Source organism: Frieseomelitta varia, unplaced genomic scaffold, assembly GCF_011392965.1.
Source record: "Frieseomelitta varia isolate USP_RPSP 00005682 unplaced genomic scaffold, Fvar_1.2 scaffold_940, whole genome shotgun sequence".
In the NCBI taxonomy this organism is placed as follows: domain Eukaryota; kingdom Metazoa; phylum Arthropoda; class Insecta; order Hymenoptera; family Apidae; genus Frieseomelitta; species Frieseomelitta varia.
Window position 1 is genome coordinate 658,189 of NW_025110746.1, and position 16,228 is coordinate 674,416.

At 25.7% G+C, this 16,228-nt stretch overlaps 3 protein-coding genes across 8 annotated transcripts; 1 reads left to right on the forward strand and 2 right to left on the reverse strand.

Moving 5' to 3' along the window:
* Window positions 1-9: 9 nt before the first annotated feature.
* Window positions 10-1,756, reverse strand: LOC122537965 (protein stunted-like). 2 transcript variants are annotated; one of them, XM_043671666.1, is made up of 4 exons: window positions 1,587-1,756; window positions 1,370-1,500; window positions 931-982; window positions 10-212 (listed from the first exon to the last, which is right to left on the reverse strand). In XM_043671666.1, the coding sequence occupies exons 1-3, from the start codon at window positions 1,613-1,615 to the stop codon at window positions 972-974; spliced, it is 171 nt and encodes a 56-aa protein (XP_043527601.1). In that variant the 5' UTR covers window positions 1,616-1,756; the 3' UTR covers window positions 10-212; window positions 931-971. The 2 variants fall into 2 exon arrangements, with proteins under 2 accessions (XP_043527601.1, XP_043527600.1); XM_043671665.1 differs by lacking the exon at window positions 931-982.
* A 481-nt stretch (window positions 1,757-2,237) lies between these two features.
* Window positions 2,238-7,376, forward strand: LOC122537963 (E3 ubiquitin-protein ligase ZNRF2). The gene is made up of 4 exons (XM_043671663.1): window positions 2,238-3,000; window positions 4,085-4,180; window positions 5,265-5,370; window positions 5,509-7,376. The coding sequence occupies exons 1-4, from the start codon at window positions 2,622-2,624 to the stop codon at window positions 5,564-5,566; spliced, it is 639 nt and encodes a 212-aa protein (XP_043527598.1). The 5' UTR covers window positions 2,238-2,621; the 3' UTR covers window positions 5,567-7,376.
* A 1,179-nt stretch (window positions 7,377-8,555) lies between these two features.
* Window positions 8,556-15,302, reverse strand: LOC122537961 (trans-1,2-dihydrobenzene-1,2-diol dehydrogenase-like). Of its 5 annotated transcripts, XM_043671660.1 has the most exons (9): window positions 15,214-15,302; window positions 14,547-15,062; window positions 13,436-13,484; window positions 13,132-13,348; window positions 12,627-12,767; window positions 11,539-11,740; window positions 10,730-11,021; window positions 9,223-9,620; window positions 8,556-8,840 (listed from the first exon to the last, which is right to left on the reverse strand). In XM_043671660.1, the coding sequence occupies exons 6-9, from the start codon at window positions 11,738-11,740 to the stop codon at window positions 8,737-8,739; spliced, it is 996 nt and encodes a 331-aa protein (XP_043527595.1). In that variant the 5' UTR covers window positions 12,627-12,767; window positions 13,132-13,348; window positions 13,436-13,484; window positions 14,547-15,062; window positions 15,214-15,302; the 3' UTR covers window positions 8,556-8,736. The 5 variants fall into 5 exon arrangements, with proteins under 5 accessions (XP_043527595.1, XP_043527593.1, XP_043527594.1 ...); XM_043671658.1 differs by lacking the exons at window positions 14,547-15,062; window positions 15,214-15,302 and adding an exon at window positions 13,736-13,984; XM_043671659.1 differs by lacking the exons at window positions 14,547-15,062; window positions 15,214-15,302 and adding an exon at window positions 13,709-13,984.
* Between the last annotated feature and the right edge of the window lie 926 nt (window positions 15,303-16,228).

The window sequence follows — 16,228 nt, forward strand, 5'->3', positions numbered from 1 at the left end:
AATCGGTGATATTGTAAGATATTTTATTTCACATAAGAATATTGAATTACTACATATAAATATTCTCTACTATTTTATTAGATCCCTTCCTTCTTTCATATAAATATGTAAGAAGATGCATATATGTATGTGTGTGTGTGTGTGTCTGTGTGTGTATTCGAAGAGTCAGACGATTTCTCCATCAATCTGTGATATTATAATTTATGGATTTTCTGCAACAAAAATAATGAAATGTAATTTTTGTAAGTTACCAAATTTTTGTAATAAATAAACGTAAAAATAAATAAGTTCAATATCCGTATAATTTCTTAAAATGTTAAACATCTCACAATAAAATTATAACATTTATAATGTTAAAAGCTGCTTTTGTCAAGTTTGTCAATGCATAAAGCAAATCATCATTTTATTAGACTCTAACTATTCAATGATTCATATCGCTATTAATATTCAATCATTTATGATACGCAGAGTATCTCTAATATATTGATAGTACAATCCCGAAAGATATTATATATATTATCTTATTAGGATAAGATACTTTAAAGATTACAAATGTAAGTCGATGTCAACGAAATGATGCTAATATATTAAAACAGAGATATATATAAATATATGTATATTATGTACTTCATTAGAAGTAAATTCTTACACTGCTACGTAAGAATTTTGTATGATTTTGCAAAATTTTGTATAAGAAATGATTATTATATATTTTGTTCCTATTTTATCATATGATCTCAGGTCAATTTTTGAATTCACACCGTTAGTTTGACTACAACTTGTATGTACATAAATTTCACACTCCATATGGGTTAATAATACATTATTTAATATATATTTTATACTAAAACATTTGTGTTAAGATACGTAATAATCATGCATTCTTATATAAATATTTCACGCTATGTAAAATCTAAATTTAAGACTTACACATGATTGTAACTTTACAAATGTTTATTTGTTTATTATTATTACTTTTCAGCTGTAATCAAAATTATTATTATAATAATTGTATAAAAATAAAACAACATTTAACATGTACATTGTATCGTTAACATCTGTTGATAAACTATCTTATTCAATTATTATTTAAGAAACTAAAGAGAAACGTGATTAAATGATTAAATCATCTATGCCAAATGTAGATATCGTATATGTACTTTATATAACAATTTTGTACATTATGATATACTTATATATCATATCCCAGTGTACATGAAATATACATTCACATTATTAAAAAATATAATTTTAAGTAATGCGAATGTAAAATATAACGATGTAATATATAAAATATGTAAAATAAAATAAATTGAAAATTATAATTATAGTACCACCAAATAAAATAAAATAAAAACAATGTACTTACTAGCAGGTTTACCATCTTTCCATTGAGTAAACTTTACGTTTACTTCATCACGTTTTAAGGCTTCTGATCGAAGATCCGCTTTTAAAGCTTGTCTAACAACTCTGGCAGCTATTTGCGAATAATTAATGTAACTGAAACGCGAACATAGATTATATAATACACTTTAATAATATTTATCATATGTATGTAACAAACATCTTTAAAATGAGTAATTTACTTTAATCCTGCTTGTCTCCACGCAGACATTTCTGCTGACAATTTTATCTAAAATAGTACTTTTAATTTAACTGTAATACGACAAATCGAAATGGATCGAGTAGTCTATAGCTTAACGGAATGTCTTACATCTAACGTGTATATATCAGCATAAACATAGATACTATAACTATAAGACAGGCACTATTACGAAGTAATTCACTTAAAATCTCTAAGTTTTAATTTTATTTCTAAAAATAGGAAAGCCACAAGCAAAGCATGTACGAACATTTTAATTTATTTAAAAATTATATTTCGTTGAAAAAATATATATTTCATTTGAATAATCATAAATACACACAACTCGACATGGAAATTTAAAAATACAACTAGGGATATTCTCTATATATTTTTTAAACAATCGATTTAAATTTACTATATAATTGCATATGTAGACGATACAGTATATTTTAAATAAGTAATTATTAAAAATTGTACGATTATCATTTTATGTGAATGCATATATGCATGTATACATATATATATATATATACACAGCAGGCGCATACACAGGTATATGTACATGTTTAGTTTCAAAAAAGAACTTTTAGAACTAGGGAAATTTCATGTAAACTAATACATGATTAAATTTCGTACGCAGCGTAAATACATGAATGGAACATCCCGCAGCAGCTGGTCACTGACTTCTAGGAAGTTTCTAGCAAGATGTCGGGGGGTGTTTTGCGTGACAAGCCGCTAGTATGTTTTTGGACGATATGACTTGCTCATTGCAGTGTATGTATACAAAATTCCGGCCTATATTAAATCCCAGAGTATTCTAATACCGTTGAAGTAAACATTCAAATTTTACTGCTAGCACAATATTGAAAGACAAGAAAACTAGGACTATTTGCAAAAATTGTGTCAGTGCGTGTATCACTGCCAAGACCAATATTTGGAATGTTGATTTTTCTTTCGGTTACGGGATAAATTTTTCAATTTGAATGAAAAGCTTTTATCAAAATTAATAAAAACGTTATTATTATTTAAAATTGGGATGGGAGCTAAAGCGAGCACTGTTGCACAATCTACTGGAGGCAATGGACAATCCTCTACTGGAGCAAATGAAACTGCAATGCCAGGATTTTCTATGCTGCGTTCTCTTCCTGGAGGTGTTAGCCTGTTACAACATCAACATCAGCAAGGAAATCAATCACAAACTTCTCGAGTATCTGGAGATAGTAGACAACGTGCTCGTTCTTTAAGTTCAGTACCAGATCTCTCATCTGGCGAACAAAGCAGTCTTGCTTCTTCAGTTGGAGTTGGAGTTGGTCAAGCACTTGGTTTGCCACAACTTGATTCGGATGATGCTGACGAAGAGAGCGGACGAGTTTATGCGGCACATAGTTTACCATCTCACATTTGGTCTCTTAACGGTAAGTTTATTAGTTTTGTAGCAGATATCCTTTAATACTTAAAATAACTGTTTATATTAATACTATATTATATTAACATAATACTTTTATCAGTAAGTATTATAGTGGATACATGTATTGTGTATATACATGATTTGTATGATATGTGTGTACTTGTGAACAGCATAAGGTACGTGTACGTGTGTATGCATTTGTTTTGTTACACATATGTGTATATATGGTATATATACTATAAATACATATACATATATACACATTTTTTACATGTCATATACATACATATAATATAATAAATGTATAAATAAAATGTGCAAGAATATTATTTATTCTAAATAAATTTGTAGCTTGTATGAGATTACAAGTAACTTTATACAGTTTATAAAATTAAAAGTAAACTTGTATCAACTAATACGTACGATATAAATGTTATCATTGATTATGTAATTTTCTATGATATGCAAGTATCTGAAATAATCCATACACATATTAAACAAGCTTCTTAGTTTTTATTTTTGTTTATTTCAAAAAACAATTTTTATTCTAATTTTACTGTAATGTTACATTGAATTTCATTAAGTACAATCTCTTTAATTTTTAATCAATTGTAACTATTGACTGTACTAAAAATTTGAATTGTTTTATACGTTGTAATTATCATGAAATTTTGAAAAAAGAAAAGTAAGGTTATGTTGCAGTCTTAAAATTTTACGAAATAATTGTGGGTTGAAATAAAGGGTACTTGTTTGACTCATGTTGTCGTAGTAGTTGGCCCGGTAACCGTATGTGAATCGATTGTGATTTAACCTAGTTGCGTAAATTTTAAATATGCGGTAGTAAAATAAAAATGATTATAAACAAAGAATTTCGCATATAATTTAAAAATATTGTCTGTGATGGGTATGTTAAAATTATTTGAATTTTATTATGGGAATTATAATAAGTTCATGCTTAAATGAATCCGAGGCAGAAGTTGTTCCAGTAAATCAAGTGAGAAGAATTTTTTATGGTATAACTTTTATTAGTTTTATGCCAATAAGTATTACGATATTAGAACAATAGATAATTGTTTTATTTTGTATTTAAGGTCTAAAATGTCCTGTTTGCTCCAAGTTTGTTCTGCCAGACGATATAGAATGTCACTTGGTTATGTGTTTAACCAAACCACGTCTTAGTTACAATGGTAAGTGGTATTTTATATCTGATTTTATATAACACAATAATTTGAGACTTTTCAATTGCTTTTCAATTGCTATAAGCTATATTATTATATTTTTTGCAACAATAAACTCTTTATATACAGTATTATATACGGTTTATACAAGTTAAATACTTCAGAAACAATGTAATCAATTTTTATCATTTTGGTATAATATTGTTTCAGATAGCTTTCAAATATATGTCACATTTGCCTTTTAATTATCCTGTAGAAATGATAAACCAGTATTGATTTTGAAATTCTAAATAAAAACTCAAGTAAAACAAAGTATTTTCATACATATTGGAAAGTGGAAGATTTTCAATTACAATTTCTACGTATAATAATGTTATCACAAAAAATATTTCTTTGACACTTTTGTCTTCTAATATTACAAATGTTTGACGTTTGCAATAAAATTATATTATGGATTATCAACTTACACGTTCACGAAATAGATAAGCTGTATTTCTTTGTTAAATTAAATTAAATTTATTAAATGTTCAAATTGTTAATTATGAACATATAAGCATTCAATTATTGTAAATACAAAGTTATTTCTATCATAAATATTATTAGGCAGCAGATGCTTCTCTTGTTCTTTCCTGTTTTTGTAGTTACATTTTTTTTATCTGTGAAGCAAATAAGTGTAGAAAAGGTAAGTAGAAAAGGTATAAGATAACCACCAAATGTTTTTCTTTTCAATTCGTTCATTTTCATTTTACAATATATTTTCCTTCTTTATAATATGGATAAAATAAAAATTGCTACATTTGGCTTCAAAATTTTTTTCCTTTTTTTTCTTCTTTTTTTAAGAAAAAAATTAACAAATCTGAACAAAATTAAATATTTGTTAAAAAAAATATTGAACAATTAAAAGCAAAATTTTTTCTTTTTTATTCAGATTTCTTTCTATAAAATTATACGATCAATCTATTATATCATCAAGTTATATCTTTGATTTAGCAAATTTAGCTGTACATTAACTTTGTCTATGGATGTTTGTAACTTTTTATAACTTTCTTACTCATTATAGTAATTAATGTATTATTTTTTATTTTCATTGTAGAAGACATATTATCCGATGAAAAAGGTGAATGTGTTATTTGTCTCGAAGAATTACAACCTGGAGATGTTATAGCCCGCCTACCTTGCCTATGTATATACCACAAGAAGTAAGTTTTTATATCTAATAAATTTTTAAGTTTAAGCCGTATGCATTGCATCTATAAAACTTAACTCTATTATTACATTGTCTTTTATAAATATAAATAACAAGATGAAAGTAATAAACTATAATTAATATTTTTCAGTTGTATTGATAAGTGGTTTCAAGTGAACCGTAGTTGTCCTGAACATCCTGGAGATTGATTTATACCCACTGAAGTTGTAATAGCACAATGCAACTTATTAATTTTAAAGACTCTCATTACAATGAAAATAAAGTGGGAGGAAATGGGAAAAATTTGAAAAACGCTAGTCAAGATGGCTGCTAGTCCACTGTGCTGGTTGGTGTATGCAATTGTTTGACTGAATGAGATATACTCAATTTGAATATGAAAGCAGACATTTAACTAAATCCTTGATCATACTACCTGTAAGCAGGGGACTTGAAAGATCGCCATAAAATTCAACGATACAATGCTATTATCTATATGTATCTGTAATTAATCTATTACTGCTCTATAGCTTACTATCAATTGTACCATATTTACAAATTTTACTTAGTTTTACATTTTGGAGTCGGATTAGGAATAATTAGGCTAATCTGTTATTGATTATTATATATTGTTTTCGGAGAAGGGAATATCAGATAAAATTTAGTCGAAAGCCATGAATAACAATCAGGCAAACTTTATATTACATAATTCAATTGTATTTTTGATGATTTCGTTATAAATCTAACATTTCATTTTTGTCATTTGTTGGGAAATGTACTCCAGAAAGGATATTTTTGATACTTTCATAAAAGAAAGAGTTGGATATATAAAAGTTTTAAAGAACGGACTTTTAGTAATAACGATGTTAATGCTGTAATAACAGTAAAAAATTAGATTTAAATTTCTTTATTAAAATTTGAACTTTGTGATAAATTTCATTTATGTTTTTAGAGAATAGAAGTCCTGCAGTTATAAAATATAATTTATTGTTAATGTTATATCATAATTAATATCTTTTTTACACGATAGGAGTTGACTCGTAGGAGTTTTTATAACAAAAATAAACATGGTCTGTCAATTTTCCAATAATACATGCGTTGTATATATCTGGATTAGACTTGTATCATATAAGATAAAAAGTCTAATAAAATAAAAATTTCAAACCAAATACAATTATAAAAGTGATTTAAGCATTCGGTATAATATCTATGATATTATAGAAATAAAAATAAAAGTTCTCTATGTTAATAAAACAAAAAAAAAAAAAAAAAAAAAAAAAAAAAAAAAAAAACCCGGAAAAAAAAAAAAAAATTTTTTTTTTTTAAAAAAAAAAAAAAAAAAAAAAAAAAAAAAAAATTTAGTATTGTTTTCAACATTATAAAAACTGATTATGTTATTGTTGTCTACAAATTGTTTTATCTCAGGACGTAATACTTTTAGAGGACATACAAATAACTGTTTTCTTTATAAACATTCAATACATTTTAATTATGGTAGAGATAGATATACGTATACGTATAGTAATTTTTATATATCGGCGTCGCAATATGATTTCACCCTTATTTTACGTTTTAGATATTATTAAAGAAACAATTATTTCGTGAAGTATCGAATTAACGAAGTCATTCTTTTGTATATGTAGCCTTATATACTTTGTTATTTATGGAATAAATTTGAATAATACAATAGACGATTCATATGTCATAATACTACAGGGAGAAATGTATTTTGTACATATATTTTAAAACTAAATGAAAATTTCATATTTTATAGAATATACTTACCGTGTTACAATACATCCCAAATATAGGCGCCTTTTAAAACTTTACTTTATTTTATGAATTTTCGTTAGAATATCATTAAAGATTCAAATATTTCTTTATACTAAAATGAAATATTTGAATATGAAAATTATAAAAATAATCATACAATTCTTTCAAATAATAGATACAATGATGGACAAGAATAATAACACAATATAATTTTTAAAATAAAAAACATATAAGTATAAAAAAATTGAACTCCAGTCTTTATTTCTTGAGAAACCTTTATCTTAAATGTTTAGTATAAGAAACAGTAAGAAATAAAATAATATAACAATAGCAGAATAACATATTTTAAAGATTTTTATATGGAAATAAATACAGAATGTTGTCTTTAATGACATTGTGATTCTTGTTTTATGATAATGAAGAAGACAGATAAAAAGAAATTGAATCAATGCAGCATATAATACGATTATAATGTCATAGTTGCGGAAATAATAATATTTGATATTTTCAGGATGTTTAGTTTGTACATTTTATGGACAAAATACGAATAATCAGCCAAGACATTTAGACAATCAGCCATTCGTCGTATAGACATCCGTAATTCCAATAAACAATATTTACTTTATAAAAATATCTTCGTAAGAAAAGAACGTGTATGTGAAGAAAAGTTAAGACGCAATGAGGAATCGGTAAAATGAATAGTAGTTCTTTATCATATTTCATAAAAACATTTCAGAGACATTTTACAAATATAAAACAAATAGAAACAAAACAAAATGCACAGAAATTAATAAATATAACTTACTCATTTACATATATTAAACTTAAATTTTATTCATAATGTGAAAAAAAGGGAAAAAATAATTTGTACATGTTAGTGAGCTCTGAGTTTCCTCTTAGAAAATTAATACTTTAAAAATATTGTTGCAGTTCAATATTTAAACAATCGCTGTTGCTATCATTGTATAAACAATTAAATAGAGCGAATACCTGGTACAAGTACTAATATAGAGTGTTGAAATTCCAAAATAAATTCAAATGTTTTCCTTTTAGTTTCAAACGTTACTTTAAGTAATAACGAAGTATTTTCTTAAGAGGACGATTAAATTGCTATATATGATTTATTTGATAAATTTTATCTTGACAAGATACAATAAAGTGAAAAAAAATTGGCTTTGAATTTCAAGATTAAAGACAATCTTTTGAGACATTTAAAAAATAAATCTTTATCAATCAAAGACTTGGATAATCAAACAATATTTTTCTACATCTACACACACACGCACACACACACAAAGCGCGCGCACAGAGAGAGAGAGAGAGAGAGAGAGAAAGAGAGAGAACAGCATTTAAGGGTAATGAAAGTTCTATGCAATATGTTCCTAATGTATCATGAAATAGACATAGGAATAAAAACGAAACAGTTGCATGATGCATAAATTCTTTATCAATTTTTAATACAGAAAATTTATTTTATATAGATATATTTTATATAGATATATATTATAAGAAAACATTTTTCAAGTTTGAATATAAAATATTAATATGATTATGTATTATTGAGTATACTTAATCAAGCTGGAATTATTTTGCATGTGATATAATTAGTTTAATCCTCAGGATATGTAACTCCAACTTGCCTTCGAATTTCATCTTCTAATTGTGCAATTAATAAAGAAACATTGTGTGGTACTTTGGAGCTTTCGGTCACACCTAAAATGGAGCAAATCAAATTAGTAATAATGAATACTTTAGATGTGTATCTAGACTTGCTTTAATTAAAATTAATAATCAATATAATACGACTATGTAAGTTAATTAATACATGTAAACGTTGGTAATAACAATCATTTACGAAAAGTATGAATAAAAATAAAAAAATGATACTATATCATTTTCTTTATTATTCTAAATATTTAAAGCAAAAACTTAATGATTTTCGACAAATTAAACAACTTTTATCGTGAAAATTTTCTCACATTTCTAAAAGAGTGAGAAAAATATTGTGTATTATTATATTTGTCTATAGTTTGTTTATTGGAATAAAAAAAATATTTGAATGGTACTTTAAATTTAAAATTAAAGCATGCGATACCTGCTAAAATGCAATTACGAACTTCAGTGGCTTCGTAAGATAATCCAACACTGTTAATAAAATTGAACTTGCTTTTAGTTTCAGGAAGTGATACATTTATTTTACCACTTGGTAGCTCTATAGTTGTAGGACACCAAAAGTTTGGCACTTTTATCATTCCTTTTGTACCAATAATGTAGGCTTCATTTTGTAAATCAACTAGAGAATGAGTAATAATGGTTGCAGTACGATTTCCGTTGTAAAGAAAGGTGGCAGATACAGATTGATCAACTCCCTCCTCATTTAAGCATCCAGCAGCTTGCACAGTACGAGGCATTTCATTATTAAATATTAAACAAGCAAACTGTATTACATATACACCCAAGTCCAATACAGTACCTCCTCCTAGACTTTTTATGCTAAACAGAATAATACATGTCCGAATATAATAAGTTTCACGAGTATCTGTTTTTCAATTATTATTTAATAAAAATTTAAAAAATTGTATCACACGATCTGTAACAAAGAATTGATAGATATTGCAAATACTAGAAAGCTTGACAGAAAAAAGAAAGATAGAAAGGATTTCGGATTACACGTAGCTGACGTGACAAAGTTTATAGTTGATCATCACAGTTGATAATTATCAAATAGAAAGATATCAAATGCGTTGAAGATAAAGTGATTGAATTTGTGCAGAAATTCTAGAACTATAAAAATAAGATATAGCAATGAATCTCGTTTGAATTTAAAACATTAAAATGTTACAATTGAATAAAGAAAAACTGTAGAAGAAATATCACGAGTCGTAATCTTGAAAATCTATATTGTATTTGAGAGACATTTTCTGAACAAAACTGTAATTTGTTCAATATGGCGCATTTTGTTTATTCATACGTGATGTACAAAAAAATAATATAACACTCGAATACTTTGAATTATATAATATGAAAAGTTTACATATCACACTGTAAAACTCTAATATCAGTGGATGCATACATATGTGTAATCTTGTTAAAAGGAAATGTAGAGAAAAAGATAGATTAGGAAGAAATAGTTAATGTAGAAAAAGAAACCAAAAATGTGAAAAAATTTGAGGTAACAGAAGTAAAAGCAAATTGAGGTTTGCAAAGATGAAAGATCGTATTTTGAAAAAGAATGCAAAGAATAGTGTGAAAGGAAATCATTGAGAGATGATATAATAATATGAGAATAAAATAAAGGTAGTAAAGTTTGTTAGAGAAATGAACTAGTAACAAGTATGTGATAGTTATCACTAAATGAATTTGTAACGAGAATTATGATACTGTTTTCAGATCTTCTCTTAACAAATGTCCTGATACACGACGAGTCCATTTGTATGTAATTCTAATATAAAAGACTTTACGAAGACTTTTTTTCATGACAAATCTTAATATCATAAATAATCACTATAGATTCGTCATGTTATCTAGTCTTAATACTACGAATTATAATCTCGATCATAATTAAAATGTATACAAGAACAAAATAAACTTTATTTGCGTACTTCAATCGTTCAACATCCGGCATTTTAAATCCAAAAGATACAAGAACTTGATGAATTTGTCCAATACTTCCAGATTCAATCTCTTTCTTAAGAATTTCATATATAGGAAAACATCTACTCCAAATTCCTTCCATTAAAAATAACTTTTTCTCCTTTGCTAAATTTATCAACTCTGTTGTTTGCCTTAAATTCATAGTTAAAGGTTTTTCGCATAAAACATGTTTTCCATGATGCAACATTAATTTTGCAATATCAAAGTGTTGGGGATGTAACGTTCCAATATATACGACATCTGTGAATATAAACGAAATAATTGAAAATTACATTAAATTTAAATAGATTATTGTCTATATTCTATTTGAATAAACTATTCAAAATAATTTATAAAATTAGAAAAAATTGTAGATTTAGTGAAAGATGACTTTTTTATTCAATTTATAACTAACTTAATTTAACTATGTAGAAGAAAAGAAATTAACTAGTTAGTTTACATATTGCTATTTTTCTTTTTTGTTAATACGTTATTAAATTTGCAAACTGCTATAATAATATTAAAATAATCATAATAATAGCAATTGATAGAATTCAGAGCTATCAAAGTTAAGATTTTTTGCATCTTCAACTCAATACCTATCCTTGTAGTAACAATAGATATACTACAATATTGCGTTAGACAAAATAAAAATGTTGTAGATCAATATTGATCTCATATTTTGCCAAGTGTTGGAAAAATGTTAAAGTTACAATGATGGAACAATAAGATTATTTTTATCGTTAACTAAGTTAAAAAATATATATATAAATCTTACCAATATCGTTATCCTCTGCTAGTTTTGTATAATTATCAAAAGCCTTTTCAATGTTATGCAAGCTAGAAAAATTCTGAGCCCTTGACAATTCACGAGCTGCTACTGCAACAACTACATGTTCAGATTTTGGTAACGATCGTAAAGCTGTTACAAAATCATGTGATATTTTGCCAGCACCTGCTATACCCCAATGGATAGACATCTATAATGATATAATTAGAGAAAAAATTTATTATTTATTAATTATACAAATTAATAAATAATTATTATTAATTAATAATAAATATAATTATACAATGACTTAAGTTTAAAAATACAAATATTTTATTTTTACATAAAATAATGTATAAAGCAAATATACGTTTTGTTTGGAATCTCCTCGATCTAGAGCTTATAAAACACACATAAAACTTTATCAGATTTTAAGAATATTTCAACAAATAAGAATTGGGATCAATGTATCCGTTAAGCTCAGAATTCAACAATGTGTTAAATTTAACACGTTTACACGTTGAAATTAAAATGTTCATTCTTAATTGCATTTTTAAAAATAACATAATAGTTTCTTAGAGAATTAAAAAAAACTATAACATTCGTTTCTAATTTATTTTTATTGAATAAAATTTATTATTCTGTGTTGTCATAAGTTTCTTTAACATATCAGATATATATCATTACATGTATATATTATTAATTTTGAAAATCATTGAAATTTTAAAAAATGTTACCTCTTTCTAAGTTATTGATGGGATGTCAATTAACTATAATTATATTTAATAGACAGATTTAATTTAATAAATATACAAAGCAAAAAGTATACGACTTGTTTTTGTAGTATGTATATTTATGCCGAAAATTTTCACATGGATAAATTTTTTTTATTGTATAATAATAATATTCATATTATTATTATCATAATAACAACAACAATAATAATTCTTTGTTTTCTTTTTTTAATTCTATTAATTATAACAACAGAAAATAATAAATAATATATGGACGTAATAAATAATTGTGTATATATTAATATTGTAGAATTTATCTTCCTTTTTTACTTTTTTTATTCTTAAAATTAAGTTATAACTTACGGTATTTATAAAAGATAATGTTTATTTATTATAACTGCTTTTCGCTTTATAGAATACTGCTTTGGAAACTACACAGATTAAATATGTCAAATCTGTTGACTTTCAAGTAGCCTTTCCACGAGATACGATGTAGATTAGAAACTAAAAAATATATTATATAACACAAGTATCTGTGCTAACATACACATATGTTGCATCAGCTTTTTAATAGATTTTTAGTGGTAAACTTAAATTTTGAATTGGAAGTGATTTCATATATACACATCAATAAGAAATAAGATGCAATCGCAAAATAAGAAAACTTACACATTCTAAATAATGTTAAATATTTTTGAAAACAGCTCAAACCTCTATACAATAAATAATAAAACGAACCGTTTTGAGATTCTAACCAAAATAAAGAACTTGGAATACAAATTTTATTCACAGTAAATAAAGAAAATAGATAACACTTGTAACATGTCTATTTATTTTAAGAAAATAAATAACACTCTGGTCTATTTACCTTAAATACATATACTGTAGGTGCATCTTATTTTAATATATATACTTTCTATTGCACTATCATTGCAATCATTATACTTTCACATTATATACTTTGATCTCACTGTCAGGTAAATTCATAACTATTTTCCAAATATTAAATCAGTCAATTTTCATAATAAAACGCAAGATCGACAGAGTAATCATCCAAATATCAATATCTTGACGCTTTCTTGTACCTACAGCAAAATAAATTATTTATTATAGACATAATCATACACAAATTATCATACATATAATTTAAAGACATATTATATTTAACTCACAATTATTCTTGACATTTCAATAACCACACTTTAAACATCCTCAGATCATCTGCAAAATATACTAATATGTCAATAATCACAATTAATATAAATATGTAAAAATAAAAAAAAATAAAATAACACCCAAAAATAATTCTAAAATCAAAATACAAAATACTACATTTGTATAGAAATTTAACCTTAAATTACAACTAAACTCTCGCAAAATATCAATAAACATAACAATCAAATTCAAAAATAATAAATACGACAACAATAGCAATATAATTTTACAGGAGTAAAACTGAAATCAATAATCACAATTTGCGCATCTATCGATCTGATAAAACTCGCAGAACCATCGAAGACAACGCGAAGTTTCATAGTTGAACAAATTTTTTCCATGGCGTGACGTATAAGAAAAAACTGTGTTGTTGAAATCTGACGTAGCTGTCACGGAACAACTCTGGACATACGCCTGAGGATTTTATATTCACGCATGAACTCGATATACTGTTGACGAAGAGTTGAGTCCCGAATCAATTTCTAAATTAATCAGTCGTTTCTCGGCTTAGGTTCGCAACATGCATGATCTATCCACATTGAACGAAGGAACGTATAAAATAAATGAATGATATTACTTGTAATTTATATTTCAAAGGAAACGTGAAACTGAATAATGCACGTTACTTGAAATGTTAAAGGAATTATTTATTATTATTACGAAAATGTCAGACTTATTGACGAACGATTTAAATTTGTACAGTTTTGCTGAATATATACGTATAAAGTTCTATATATAGGTTTTTTATTAAATGTTACTTTAAATATATTCTACAAGCTCTAACGCTTAATTTCACTAACTCTTGGAAAGTAAATTCCTACGTACAAGTGCTAGATATAACTTCTCGATTAAAGAACTCCTTGAATGTCAAATTATGTAGATTCCAAAGTTTAGCTATGGATTAAATAATATTAGAGCAAATATATATTATATGTATGTATTCGTTTAATATCAAGATAGCGTAGTCATTTGTAATATCACAAAGAAAGTATTTTATACAAAATAACGTGCTATGCAACGTTATATAAATCTTAACTGAGAGTAATATATTTATTTTACTATATTTACGTTTGATTATATCCGAGTCTTATGTTATCTCTTGTCAATATCCTATAGAATGGTAATGTATTTACATAACTTTTTAAAATAATGATTTTGTTGATTTAAGGTGCAAAGGTTACACGATCATGATGTATAGAATGATACCAACTATCACAATATGAGTGTAAATATTATAAATGTTTATGTATATTTCTGTGTATACGTTGTTGTTAAAACAAACGTGAAAAGTACTACTTTGTTATTGGAATGTTACAGGGTTGTTACGTGCTTCCTTTATTAATTTTATATGATGTTTCCAATACAAATCGCTATGCTTTCTTGTATACATTCGCGTATTAGTTGGGTCCACAAAGTTGTATCCTATTAAAATATACTCTTTCTTCTTTTCACATTTGTTTCTAGTATATGTTACATCCTTATCCTTGGTTTAAATAGTATTTAATATGTGCGATTCACTTCTCTTCTTCCGTACGTTCGTATTCATTTTTTCCTTTTTTTTTTTGCGTATTTTCCACTTTGGCACTGAAATTAACAATTTACATTTTGGTTATTTTTGTATTTCTATTTAATTTGAATTAAAAATTTTGGTTACTTTTGTATTTGTATTTAATTTGAATTAAAAATATGGAAAATTGTAAATTTAATAAATTTTTATTTTTCTTACTGTTCGTACCAAATCATTTAACGTACATGTATATAACAACTTGTCACCTTGACAGTTTTAAAATGGAAAATAATTATGAATAAACAATATTGGAAACTTACTAGGAAAAAACGTGCCTATGAATAGTGTCTCCCTCGTACGGGAATTATATCGTCCGGTTAAATTATTTTCTGGCGGGATATTTGAAATTATTATTAATAATTTAGCAAGATACAAAACATTTATACGCAATATTGTATTGTAAAATAAAATATTCCTGCAAAATAAAAAAAAGAAAAAATCTTGCAGTCGATAACGAAGAATAAATGTTCCCTGTCGGTAACGTGAAAAAAAGAAAAAATAGAGCAAAAAAAGATTAACACGAAGACAAATAAGCCGAAACAAACGTAATCCAAAAAAATGACTCAAAATAAAAAAAGAAAAAATATGTTTCAGTCGATAACGAAAAATCAATGTTCCCGGTCGGTAACGCAAAAAATTCTTTTTTCTAGAAAATTACTAACAATAAAAAAACAATATTTCGCTGGTGTTAAGATATATTCATAAATAAAAGAAAAATGTATATGGAACTATCGTTTTTATAAAATTACAGACTTTCAGAGAGAGCCTCCGTTTGTTTATAAATTTTTTAATAAATAATATACATTCGTATGAAATTTTGGACGACCAGAGAAGAATGCTAAAAGAGCGGATGGAATTGGTAAATATATCGTTAATTTCACACGGTGGGCAAAAATTTGATTTTAAATTTGAAATGCAACAAAATGTAACAATTCTGTTGAAAATATAGCAATATATTCAAAATTTACAGTAATACTAACGTTTCAAACGGAAACAACAAACTACCCGATCACAATTAATAAGTATCATCGACAATGTATCAACATAATGTTTCTGAATGTATTTCGAATGAAATTCTTATACTGTTACGCTCTTTCTCTCCTTTCTACAAATAAAATAATTTTTATACATTAGTTTTTATAATTTATGAAGATACACAAACATTTATACGCAGTACAGTCTT

Coding starts and splice junctions, on each gene's coding strand:
- LOC122537965 (XM_043671665.1), bottom strand. CDS start 1,615: ATGTCTGCGTGGAGACAAGCAGGATTAAA. Junction 1,501..1,586: donor TGGAGACAAGCAGGATTAAA/GTAAATTACTCA, acceptor TTCGCGTTTCAG/TTACATTAATTATTCGCAAA.
- LOC122537963 (XM_043671663.1), top strand. CDS start 2,622: ATGGGAGCTAAAGCGAGCACTGTTGCACAATCTACTGGAGGCAATGGA. Junction 3,001..4,084: donor TCACATTTGGTCTCTTAACG/GTAAGTTTATTA, acceptor TTTGTATTTAAG/GTCTAAAATGTCCTGTTTGC. Junction 4,181..5,264: donor ACCACGTCTTAGTTACAATG/GTAAGTGGTATT, acceptor TTTTCATTGTAG/AAGACATATTATCCGATGAA.
- LOC122537961 (XM_043671660.1), bottom strand. CDS start 11,740: ATGTCTATCCATTGGGGTATAGCAGGTGCTGGCAAAATATCACATGAT. Junction 9,621..10,729: donor CCGGATGTTGAACGATTGAA/GTACGCAAATAA, acceptor TATTCTGTTTAG/CATAAAAAGTCTAGGAGGAG. Junction 8,841..9,222: donor TCGTAATTGCATTTTAGCAG/GTATCGCATGCT, acceptor GCTCCATTTTAG/GTGTGACCGAAAGCTCCAAA.